The sequence below is a fragment of the Lynx rufus genome, unplaced genomic scaffold (genome assembly GCF_022079265.1).
Source record: "Lynx rufus isolate CCGP_SWC_20201006 ecotype Redwood Valley unplaced genomic scaffold, mLynRuf1.p SCAF_12, whole genome shotgun sequence".
NCBI lineage: Eukaryota > Metazoa > Chordata > Mammalia > Carnivora > Felidae > Lynx > Lynx rufus.
Window position 1 is genome coordinate 5,482,740 of NW_025814826.1, and position 12,667 is coordinate 5,495,406.

The window sequence follows — 12,667 nt, forward strand, 5'->3', positions numbered from 1 at the left end:
CTCCCACTAACAACTAGCTTGTTATCTTCTAACGTAACCATTATCCTGACAATTATGGTGGTGATTGTCTTGCTTCACTCTAGTACTTTTTTTGTTTTTTCCCAACCAGAAATGCATTCCAAAAGACTCGTTTATCTGAAACAAATTACTTGTATGTGTTATTCCACGTCTACTTCCTTCAATTGGCATTATGTTCTGTGAGATTCATTCATGTTGTTCCAGATAGCTCTAATTTACTAATTTGCCTGCTGTATTTATTTTACCATAAATTATTGCCAGTTTCATCTATGAAATATTTTGAGGATACACAGTTTATTAATATTTCAAACTATTGATACATAGGTGGGACTAAGAAGAAGAACCTGCGTGAATATTTTTATACATGTACCTAGTGCACATGTATGCACATTTGTGTTGAGTTGATGTTAGAAGTGGAGAATCAAACTTACCAGATTTACACAAGCTTTTACATTACTGCATGTCCTCAAGAAAATGTGTCTCTTCCTGTCTTTTTAACTGCATCCAGTTTGGGAGATACACAGGAAAGACATAATGTTTTAAAATTGTATTTCTTGTGGTTTAATGGCTTTAGGGCCTTTAATTCATTTTGAGTTGAGTTGAGTTTAATGCATTTTTGCATATGGTGTGAGATAAGGATCTAAAATGATTCTCTAGCATGTGATTATCTAGTTTTCCCGAGCCATTATACATTCCCCATTGTGTATTCTTGATCTTTGTTGGAGATCAGCTGACCCGAAATGCGTAAATGTATTTCTGGGTTCTCTCTTCTGTTCATTAGTTTTATCTGTCTATTTTGACGCCAGTATCTTACTGTTTTGGTTACTTTGTTTTATAATTTTTTTTAATGTTTATTTATTTTTGAGAGAGACAGAGACAGAATGTGAGTGGGTTAGGGGCAGAGAGAGAGGGAGACACAGAATCCGAAGCAGGCTCCAGGCTCCGAGCTGTTAGCAAAGAGCCCGATGTGGGGCTCAAACTCACAAGCTGTGAGATCATGACCTGAGCCGAAGTCAGATGCTCAACCTACTGAGCCACCTAGGCGCCCCTTGTTGTGTAATATTTTTTGAAAGCATGAAGTAAAATGTCTCAAGCTTTGTTCTTCTTGCTCAATATTGTTTTGGTTATTCAGTCTTTTGTAGTACCATATGAATTTTAAGATATTTTTTCTATTTCCACAAGGAGTGGCTTTGGGACTTTACAGGGATGGTCAATTTGGATATTAGGAATATTTGTTAAAAATAATTCTTCTAAAAAATAATAATAATTCCTCTAAGATATGAGCATGGGAAGTCTATTTCTCTGTGTTTTATTTCTCTCTGTAAGTGAGCTGATTGTTTGGAATTAGCCTCTAGGCTGGACGTGGCTAGGCTTGGGTCCAGGAGGAAATTCTGGCTCTGGCCAGCTCCACATGCTTCCATCTTGGGTATGCTTTCTTCGTGGCAATGGCAGAAGCACAAGATACTAACTCCAACTTACTTTTGTCATGTGCATTAATATCACATTAGTCACGACAGATCTCATAGCAAAAAAAAAAAAAAGTCTGAGAGTAGGAAAGATCATTCTGTCAACCATAAAACCAAAGTAAATGACATGATCTGGGAAATATATCCTCCCAGATATGCCTACCACATAAAGTTGTGGTAAGAGATAAATGAAATGACGTATGTGTATACATTGTCAGGAATATAAAACTCATTGAATAAATGCTTATGTATATGTTTGAGCTTCAGAACAATCAAATGATTGGAGGAGGAGTGGCTTATCTCCCATGATTTCTTTTTGGGAATTGATCCACACATATTTAAGATCTAAAGACCAAAGAGCTGTTGTCATTGCCATTTGATATATGAATAATGTTTGAATAATCTATGTTCATCTTAGATTGGTGACTAAATCAAGAAAAGCTATCATCCCCTCCTGTCAGGTAGAGGGGAGATGTGGTATACCACACCAGTGGTCATCACATAGGGTACCTCTTTTTGACTTATCTCCTTTACCCTCTTAAATAGTTTTATCCTGGGAGCACATCCTCATTGTAAAATGCCACTAATTGAGAAACGGATAGGATAAGTCGACAAATTTCATTACGAAGCAACATTTTTATAGCGGTGGTGGAGAGGGGGAAATATAACTCATGCCCAGTTGGACTGCATAAACAAATGCTTGATAAGTGCTGATGGAAACGTAAGCTCTCGGGAGTGGTTCACATCCACTTATTGGAAAGCTTATGTGGCGTATGTATTGTTTCTCATCAATTCATTTGATAATGTTATGGGAGAATTAAAATACCCAAGATACACAAAGTACGCATCTGTAATGAGACTTTTGTTGACAGCGAATCATATTTCATTTTCCTACAGATAGTCTACATGGGCTGGTGTGAAGCACGGGAGCAGGATCCTCTACAAGATCGAGCATACTCGCCAACATTTCTAGCCCTGAGGGGATCCTGTCTTTACAAGTTTCTGGCACCTCCGGTAAGCGTTTTTGTCCGAAAGTTTTTATTTTTCCCGTATTACCATGACAGAGTGACATCAATTTGATAATGGTAAGTAGCGTATTACCAATATTCGGTAAAACCCTGGATCGCGAGCAACCTGTTCTGCGAGTGTTCCGCAGGGTAGCAGACATTTCTAGTAAATTTTAACTTGATCAGCAAGGGATGTCTTGTAATTCACGTGGTACGTGACAGCGAGTGTCACATGATCATGACTTAGCCAATGGTTCTTGAAATTTGCCTTGATATACAAGTGCTTTGGATTACAAACATGTTTCCGGAACGAATTATGCTCACAAACCAAGGTTTTCCTGTATTTTGCAAATAAGATACAGGGGAAAAATAGAAAACAGCTCAAATGTTTCTGAAAATATCTTACTAAAGATATATGTTCTGGCGTTAAATATTTACTTTATAACCCTGGAAAAATCTGGAAGGCATTTCTGTTCAGGCATTTATGAGAGTCAAAATGTGCTTATTATCTATTTGACACAGGTATGTCTAAGTAAAAAAAAGTAGCATTTTGATATCTGTATTCTAGTCATTGGACTTTGTATTAAGTATGTATGGGTACCTATTGCACCCAAGGTCTTTCTTTTGGAATCATGTACCTTATACAACAGTAGATTCTTAATAAATATTTATTGAATATGAATATCAATTGCCAGACCACTCACTTACAGGTATAATATTACATAGGGTTTTGGAAATATCGAATCTGACCTGCTGTTATTTTGAATGACTATGTCTATACAAAGTTCAAAGCACCCAGAAAGCAGGAAAAAAAGCTATTAATATTTATACATTTTACTATATTCCTACTCTGAATAATTTCATACGAGTAGACAGACAAATGCATGTTTCAAATGTAAGAAAGTGACCAACTTCATCGTATTGTTTGGTGTCTTCACAGTGTTTAAGGCGTTCACATCTTGAAGCAACTTCTTGATATAAATAATGTCTTTTTAAAAAATTAAAGCCAGTGTTTATATTTAGGACGCTTCTTTGTATGTAACTGGTTGGTAAACTGGGAAATTACTGTACGTGTGAAATATAAATCCTTGGTATTTTTATGTAAATCATACATTATTTAAAATATATACATACGTTGGGCAAATGGAGATGGTTACACATAACATAAAACATTTGCTGAAAGAGGAGGAGAAATGGCAATAAAGCTTAAGAGAGAGGACACCAAAACACCACACATGGACCTCTATGAGGATAGCTTCACAACTGAGATCATGTACTGCAGGTGGGAAAGTGTCATGGTGTGCCATATTATCTAAGTACGATAAAGAGGGAACTAGGGAGTGTGTTTCTACAACAGATGACATGTCAGTTTCTCATCTTTTCAAGGTGACAACGTGGGACTGGACCCGAGCAGAGAAAACATTCTCCGTGTATGAGATTATGTGCAAGATTCTCAAGGTATGATCAATACGTGGCGAACATTTTCAGGGCTCTTCCTTAGCAGTAGCTCTGAGCTCATAAGTGGCCTGTGAAAACAAATGGGGCAGCGGCATAAAAGATAAAGACAGAGAGAAGAAAATATACATATGAGACAGAAGGCAGAGAAGTATATAAGCACCCTCATATCAGCTGGAATAATTAGGAAGCAGGTACCGCAGTCCCTCGATCTGGGAAGAGGAAAGGAAGAAGCTTGGTAGGAGGTCATGGAGGGAGAAGCAGAAAGTTCGATCCAAAATAGTCCTAATTTAAACCTCAATTATTATCATCTTTGTTTTTTTTTTTTTCTAAGTAAAATACAAAAGGAAGAGTCTTGGATACAACTTTGAATGAGAAAATGCAGAAAATATAAAGGCATGTGCAAAGAAAGATATATATATTTTTTAATCTCAGAATTAGGTTATCTATCTGAGTATGCAAAGAATATACACTTAGGAACCAAAGTCCTGTGATATACACAAGAGTATTGGACTAGGAAGTTATGAGAATTCCGTAAAATTCCAAATGGTTTCTGTAGCCATTTTTAAGAATCAGAATGGGAAAAAAAGAATCAGAATGGGAATAATTTATAAAACTTAATAAACTACATTCAGTTTCTCCTCTGGGGTCTGTAAGCTTGGAAGTACTACAGATGAAAATTAAATCTTTGTTCAGGTTGACCTTGTTTGTGTAACCAAGGAGAACTAAGTTCCTTGCATTTTCTATCAGTTATTTTCTTCTAGTTAAAGGGTCAGTAGAAAATGCTGGAACATGTGAAACCTAAGTGAAATGCATCAGAAGTGTCCTGCAGCAGAAAAACCAGCAAACAAAAATGATTACCTCAAAAGGGGGCATAATTTTTCTTCCCCATAAAATAATCCTTGACTAAAACTGACATTCAGAGCAGCACAAGAGCTAAATGAATATATAGGTCATTGTTTGCTCATCACTGGGTATGGTTTTAGTTCTATTTAGGGATTTATGGAGGAAGGGCAACTCTGAGCTACTTGAGTTGGTTGTTAGTAAAGAAGGCTCTGGCAACTCCTAAAAGATGTACTGGTGTCTGAAGATAAGGAGAACATACTCAACTCCGTTTTTTTTCAATAATTACCAAAAGGGCTAATGAAATTCTAATTGAATCTAATTGAATGAGATTCTAATTGAATTTTTTAGGGAAAAAATGGTGGCATTAAGAAGAAAAAATTAAAGAGAGAGACGGGGGAGACGGAAGAAAGGAAAGGAGGAAGGAAGCATGAAAGAGGGAGAAAGAAAGATACAGAAAGAAACCCAGAAACTCACTCCCCTACAAATTATTCCCTAGTCGTACATTAATTTGTCCCTTCCTTAGCCCTACGTTAATGTAACTTTATCAGAGTAGTAATCCAGCATGCATTTCTGTATTCTTGTGTAGACTTAAATTATTTCCTAACCATTTTCCAAGTAGCTACATGGTCTTTATAACCCTCTCAAAAAAAAAAAAAAAAAAAAAAAGCTGATTGAACATCTAAAAACAATTCAATTTATCATAATATTTGAAATAAGGACAATATAAGGACAATTTTAAAGGAGAGAGAGAATATGTGTGGCTCCATATAAACATTGAATATTTTATTTCTTTTAAAAAATTTTTGCAATATTAGAATTATATGGCTTGTAACCTTTTTCATGTAAAAATATGTCTTAAGATTTTTTTTATGTCGATCAATAGACTTAGAAAAAAACTTTGACCTTTTGGTGGATTTCATCTGTCCCATCATTTGGCCATATTTATTTAGTCAGTCTCTTACTTTTGCTGTTTAGATACTTCCTCATGTGTTCTATCAGACATCACAACAATGACTCTTTGATTTATATAATAGATAATGGTTGAATATTTGATGTATACAAGACAATCTGCTAAGCACTTGTTCTGTGGTTGGGAAAAAAAACCCAGAAAATGTCCCTGGTTTCATTGAACTTACATTTTATTAGGGCGACACAGACATTAAGTTAATATGATGGCACACACACAAAAAATAGATAGCAAAGAATTGATCTTTGCCCAGATACTTTTTAAAAAGTTTTTTTTTTTTAATATTTATTCATTTTTGAGACAGAGAGAGAGGTGGTGGCAGGGGAGGCACAGAGAGAGGGAGACACAGAAACCAAAGCAGGCTCCAGTAGGAGCTCGAACCCACAAACCATGAGATCTTGACCTGAGCCGAAGTCAGAGGCTTAACTGACGGAGCCCACCCAGGCGCCCTACCCACAGGCTATGTAACTTTCTAGTTATTTCCTTTAGTCTAAATTCTGAGTTTTGGAAATCCTGAGTTCAAAATATTTTAACATACTCAAGATGTTAGGCTTGGGGATCTAAATTCCCTCCTAGAAAAGCCAGACCAATTTCTAACACCATTACAGATATGTAGAAGGGCCCATACATTTGCACTCTGCCCAAAGTAAATACAAAGGGCACTTCTCATTTTCCTTTGCACGTAAAATTTTCTATAAGCTCGTTAGTTGCTTTGGGAAATTTTTTACAGAAGTTAGTGAGGCCTGGAGATAAATATTTTTAGACATTCAATAAACTCTAATTCTACTCTCACTTGTGATATGTAAATGAGAAAGCTCTCCTATAATTGATCAATATAACACTAATATTCTGTGCTTCACGGATTTGCATTTGACATACAAAATTATCTGCCAAGGATTCTCTTTCCCAAATGAAAATTTCATATAACACAGGAATAGAGAAGTGGAATAAAACTCGGTGCTAAATGGATACTTTGCCTGCATTCAGATCAGATGGTTGGCTTGACAAGGAACCCAGCCTCAGAAAGTTCGGTCTGGGGAGCAGTTATAAAGCAGGGTCTTCTGTAACCCAGCCACCTACCGTCCTCAGGTAACAGTCCTGTGCAGATGTGTATGTTGTAGACTTCAGTCTCCAGAAAGGGATATCTCAGGCATTTAGAAAAAAATGTTCAATGTTTATTTATTTTTGAGAGAGAGAGAGACAGAGCATGAACGGGGGCAGAGAGAGAGACGCACACAGAATTTAAAGCAGGCTCCAGGCTCCGAGCTGTCAGCACAGAGCCTGACATGAGGCTCAAACTCACAAACTGTGAGATCATGACCTGAGTTGAAGTCAGATGCTTAACCGACTGAGTTACCCACATGCCCCTCTCAGGCAATTTTGAAGGCACAGTTTAATGATCTGGACCACAAAACATCTGGCCTGGACCGCTAATAGAGAAAATCCTCTCCTCTCTCTTCTGATATGAGGCTATACCAGGAATAAGAAAACTAAAGCTAAATCATAGTTACCCAGTGTATGCGGTTTGCACATAGGTGCCAGGTTTTTTTGTTCTCAGTTTCTTGATATAATAATTTACCTAATTTTTACACCATCACTATGAGGCAGTTATTATTTTCATTTTGCAGATATGGAAACCAAGGCAAAGAAAGGTTAAATAAATAGCCCAAAGTCATTATAGCTGGTAAATGTCAGAGGTAAGGATTTGAATCTTGCAGTCTGTCTCAAAACCTGTGCTCTTAAATATCATACTATATTCCCTCTCTCTCTGTCGGTATAAGCAATGATAAATTGGGAAGGGATGACAGTGAGAAAGCCAGCCAGCTCCTGGTGAGAAAACAAAGGCTTCAAAACAAGAGATCTTGCCAAAAACTGACAACTTTGTTACCAATTACATTACCCTTCACAAATACATTCGCATGTTAGACTTTGATTTCTTTTGTTCGGGGGGGCGAAGAAAGCATAGGTTGCTGCGAAGGTTAACAATATCTTATCTTTTAATCAATATCTTTTTATTAATTAATTCACATTACAAATATTCATGAGGCACTCTCTATGTTGCCAAGCATTTTATTCGGAATTAGGGATTCCGTACAACTGGACGAGGGGCTGAGTTCACAAAAAGCCTAGCTGACTCAGGACTTTAGGAAGGGCATGTTGGAGGAGGCCTGAAGTAAACTTGAAATCTAAAGGATTATTCAAGGGTTCGGATGACGTACTTTGGTTGGGATTCGGGTTTGGTGGGTGGGAGACGGGGCGCTGTGGGGCCTGTGGGGCACGGGTGGGGCACATTACAAAATAACGTGTAAACTTGTCCAGGTGTGTAAATAATCACGTGTCACTTAAACACCTAAAAGGCGCCCAGCATGGCTGTGATGCACTTAGCTATGAAGCTAATGTTGGCGTTTGGGTGGGGGAGAGCTGTTAAAAGACAGTAACAAGGAACATAAAAGTTACATGAAGAACAAAGGAGCGCCCAAATGATTTCAAGCCTGAGCAATGACTGAGTTTGCCTTTCTCAAAATAGTCTTCTAAGTGCAGCAGGAGAGGAGATTGGAGGCACTGGGGGGGTGGGGGTGGGGAGGGTTCCAGGGCTGCTGCAAAGATCCTGGGGCAGAGACACACATTCCAGCAAGTCTTGAGCAGTGGACTAGAGAGGTGAGGGCAAGGAACAGAAGGGAAGACTGCACAGAGACCGCTGGTGGCCATTCCACTCATGACAGCCACATACCTACAAAAAAGGCCTGTCCTCTCTCACTGCTCTGATTTATCCGACCCTTTGGGGAAAATGATTGCCTGAGTTCTAACTCTAATGTGACAGTGTAGCTGAATGTGGCTGGCGAACGACTCACCATGTGTTGGATTCTGGACTCGTCCTTCAAGAAAGCCTCGAATTCTGGGTCACGAAATTCTGTCCTCTTGCCTAGTCTACCAAAACCCAGGTTAAACCTTCTGCATTTGCCTCAAAACTAACATACACCTCTCATTCTTCATCGTATTTGATGATCCTGTTTCCTGCTTACAAAGCCTGTCAGCTCCACAAATACCCATCGGCAGGCCTGTCCTAGATATGGTTCTCCTCATTTGTGTCTAAGGCCGGCTCCTCCTGTGTAAAAGGTCTTACCCGTCTGGCACAGCGGGGACCCCGGCATTTCTACCCTGATGACCTCCAGGGTGCATGTCCTTCCCAGACCCCATTGCACCTGTCTACTGGCATGCCTGAAATCTCAGGTGTTACATGTCTCAAGTTTAGGAAGGACTGCTGGTGAGGAACCGGAAACACCATGGAGATTAGAGGAAAAAGGAAAAAAAAACAAAAGCTAGAATCCTGTTTCGTTTTCTGAAACTAGAAGCAGCAGCAGCAGCGGCCAACAGATACTTTATATAAAGTGGCAAAACCAGTACTCTAGACAATTAACTGACACCACACTGATTCTCGGCATTGGCTAGACTTCCATTACTGATCAACAGCGGTTGTTTAGATGTCCTGGGCTCTCTCACTTGCTCAATTTGGGGCCTCCATTACTAAACACAATTATAAAACTAGGAGCATAAAACGGGGCATGAAAGTGAATATTTAGAATGAGAAAAAAATCTCAATACGGAATAATTTTAAACGTTGAGAAATACCACAAAGTTCGGAGCATTTGTAAAAGTGCATCATATTTTTTATTAACTATCTAACACGATTTTTAGTACTTTTCCCCTATGCTTGTGGGGTGCTGTGTATTCTCTGATCATCTCCAAACGAAAACAACTTTACAACATTAGCTTCCATAGGAAAGAGAAGTTACTCCTTGTGTTTTGTCCGTACCTCACCGGGCACCCGTGTTACGTGCCCCCTGGAGAACACCCAGACTCCTATGCTCAGGTACAGCTCCTCATGTAACCTGGATCTCATCCTACAGCCAGCTGACTTTAGGAGTTCACGTCCAATGGTCAGATTCTCCTAGTGAGAGAATGACAGGACCTATCTGCATGATGTGGAAGTCAAGGCACAATAATTGTCCTGTCAGCCAGTCACACATGGGGAAACACAGGAAGAGTGAATGGAGTATGTTGACCTAGTTCAAAATAGTTGAATCGTATGCTGTTGTTAATAGAAATGAACCTCCTAACATCCCGTGGCTAGCAGACCCTGCAAAAGTGCAAAAGGGCTACTTGGTTTGTAGATATTTCAAGCCTACCCCTTTCAGAGCCAGCATTAGACTGAGGGGGAACAAGCCTTTTTGAAAGACCATCTTTCTCGTTTCATTTTTAGGACACTAATAGGGCATGTATTAAGTTTCACTTCTTGATAAAATATACACAGTGATCACTGTAGTCACAGCGATATTCTTACAAAATCATTTTCAGAAAAAAATACCAAACTATCATGGCTGGCTGGGCTGAGTAAGGAGAGCTTTCAGATGTGTGTTGGTGGGAGATGGGGAAGAGAGAAAGGAATGGACCAACTAAGTAGACTTGGGGAGTGGGAAATCGGAGCCTGATTTCTCACTGTCAGATGTGAGAGTTGCACATATGGGAAGACGGAGTAGAATAAACCCAATAGTGCTCGATTAGAATTAGGAATACTGGTATGCGGTTGGTTATACACACACACACACACACACACACACACACACACACGTGCCCGCTATAAAATAAATGCAGATGTGTTTATACACATTTACAGAGATGTGTGTGTGTATCTGTGTGTGTGTGTGTGTGTGTGTGCGCGCATACAGACCTTACCTGCCCCCTGAAATTACCTAGATCAGAGAGTCCCCAACCGCAAGGAACAAACCCGGCATCCAGGTATCCCTTTCTTAATACCATCCTGCAACACAAAGAGCCAGAACTCTAGAAAAACCATTGATGGCTTGACTGCAGCACAGAAAGTGAAAGAGAAGATTAAATCATTTTATTGCCCCAGAAAAACAGAAAGTGCTCAAATGATGGAGACATGTCAAAAGACACAGAAGCTGCTTCAAGGGCATCTTTGGGCAAATCTGGGACAAACTGATCTTCAAAATAAATGGTAGAAATGGATTATAATCCAGTGTCTAAAACAGGAAACCATGAATCTATCCTCATAAAGGTAAGTAAATAACTGGAAAATTTAATGAGAAGCACAACACTTACATACCTTCAAAGGATCTCCCTACATAGTACTGACTACAATTTCAAAAGGAAAAAGAGTAACTTTACAGGGGACTTCACAATCTTAACAATTTGATCAAAATGGACATTTTATTAGTGGAAGAAATCAAAAGCATTATGTCTGATAGTATGATAGGAGAATATCACAATTAGAAGAATATCACGCCTCCTGAAGAATATCCTCCTGAAGCTGTGTAATAAACCTAATCTAACCATGAGGAAACATCTGGTCTAATTCAATGTAATAAGAGGGAAATCTAACATAACTTAATCTAGTATGATGTGATCTAATCTATTCTAAACATGAGTAAATGTCAGACAAACCCACGTGAGGCACAGTCTACAAAATAAACCTGCCTGCAGTCTTCGATAGTGTCAAAGTCACTAGAGTCAGGGCAAGACCAGGCACTGTTCCCATTCAAGGCAATCAAAGAGCCATGAAAATTCCATCCCAAGATGATTCTCAACCGGTGAATCATGAATGAAGTATAAGGACCAGAGGACAACAATATACAATGTCAAATTCCTTGTTTTTTATGGTTATATTGTAATTATATGGGTGAATATCCTAATGTTCTTGTTTGTTAAAACTACACCAGAAATTATGGGGCTGGAGGGTGATGAGGTATCACATTGGCAATTATCAAATGGTTCAAGAAATAAATCTTTGTAATTCACATGCAAATTTTCTTTGTGTGATTGTAATAAAAATACGACATTTCAGGACTCGCTAAATAAAGAGAACAAGAAAAACAAGCTTGCCTCATGTAGGGTAAATGCAGCAAATCATGCCTAAAGGCGATCTGGCTGGTAAAAACATTCTAGGACAAGACTGATTAAAATTTTGCTCACATACAGAATAACTAAGAAGAATTATTAAAATGAGTAGAATAAAGAGACAAAGGGAAAAAAATAATTTTATCCAATTAAAATAATGGACTAGTCTCCTTTTAGAGAAAAACGTTTTTAAATAAGTGAATTTACCTATGATCTTCGTATGTTGATAGCAAATATTTTATCGTACCTCACAGTTACTGTGTTGGTAATCAAAGCACTAAATCCAGTATTATCATTCCTTTCACCCCCACTACTAGCATTTTGAACAGAAAAGATCTGCTCCATAAGTTTTTGTCATCTAATTTAAAATAAGAGCAAAAATAAATGAATATACAGTAATAGACAAATGTATAATATATACACGAATGTAAATCTGGCGAGAAAAAATGTAGAAGATAACATGTGACGTCAGACTGTACTGATAACAATTATTAGGCAAATGCCAATGATTTGTAGAGACAAAAATTCTTCCAAAGACTATAATTTAGATAAAGAATTATGTTAGAGTAGAAATTTATGTCAATGACATATTGTCATGGAAAGGATATTATTTGACTCTGAAATTCCCACTTTTGACAAAACCTATTTCTTCAGGGAAACCATCTCAGTACAAAAGATGTGTCAGCATTTTCTGAATATATGTGTATCAGTTTCCATTGTTAAGTAATAACTATTCTTTAAAAATGTATCAGTTGTTTTGCCTTTTATTACCTCATTTACAAATGATTAAGGTTCTTAGTTTTTTTGGCTTTAATTTTTTTTTAAAGTTAACTTATTTATTTGAGAAAGAGGGTAGAGAGCAGAGAGAGAGAGAGAGAGAGAGAGAGAATCCCAAGCAGACTCTACACTGTCAGCACAGAGCTGGACGTGGGGCTTGAACTCGAGAACCATGAGATCATGGCCTGAGTCCAAATCAAGAGTCAGCCACC

At 38.2% G+C, this 12,667-nt stretch overlaps 1 protein-coding gene across 2 annotated transcripts in view; it reads left to right on the forward strand.

The window, feature by feature from the left end:
* The window catches only part of SNTG1 (syntrophin gamma 1), a 333,569-nt gene that overhangs the window by 248,018 nt on the left and 72,884 nt on the right, over positions 1 to 12,667 (forward strand). For both annotated transcript variants that reach the window (XM_047073716.1, XM_047073717.1), the window contains exons 12-13: positions 2,382 to 2,498; positions 3,878 to 3,949. In XM_047073716.1, the coding sequence (XP_046929672.1) occupies positions 2,382 to 2,498; positions 3,878 to 3,949 (189 nt within the window). The remainder of the gene's footprint in view (positions 1 to 2,381; positions 2,499 to 3,877; positions 3,950 to 12,667) is intronic.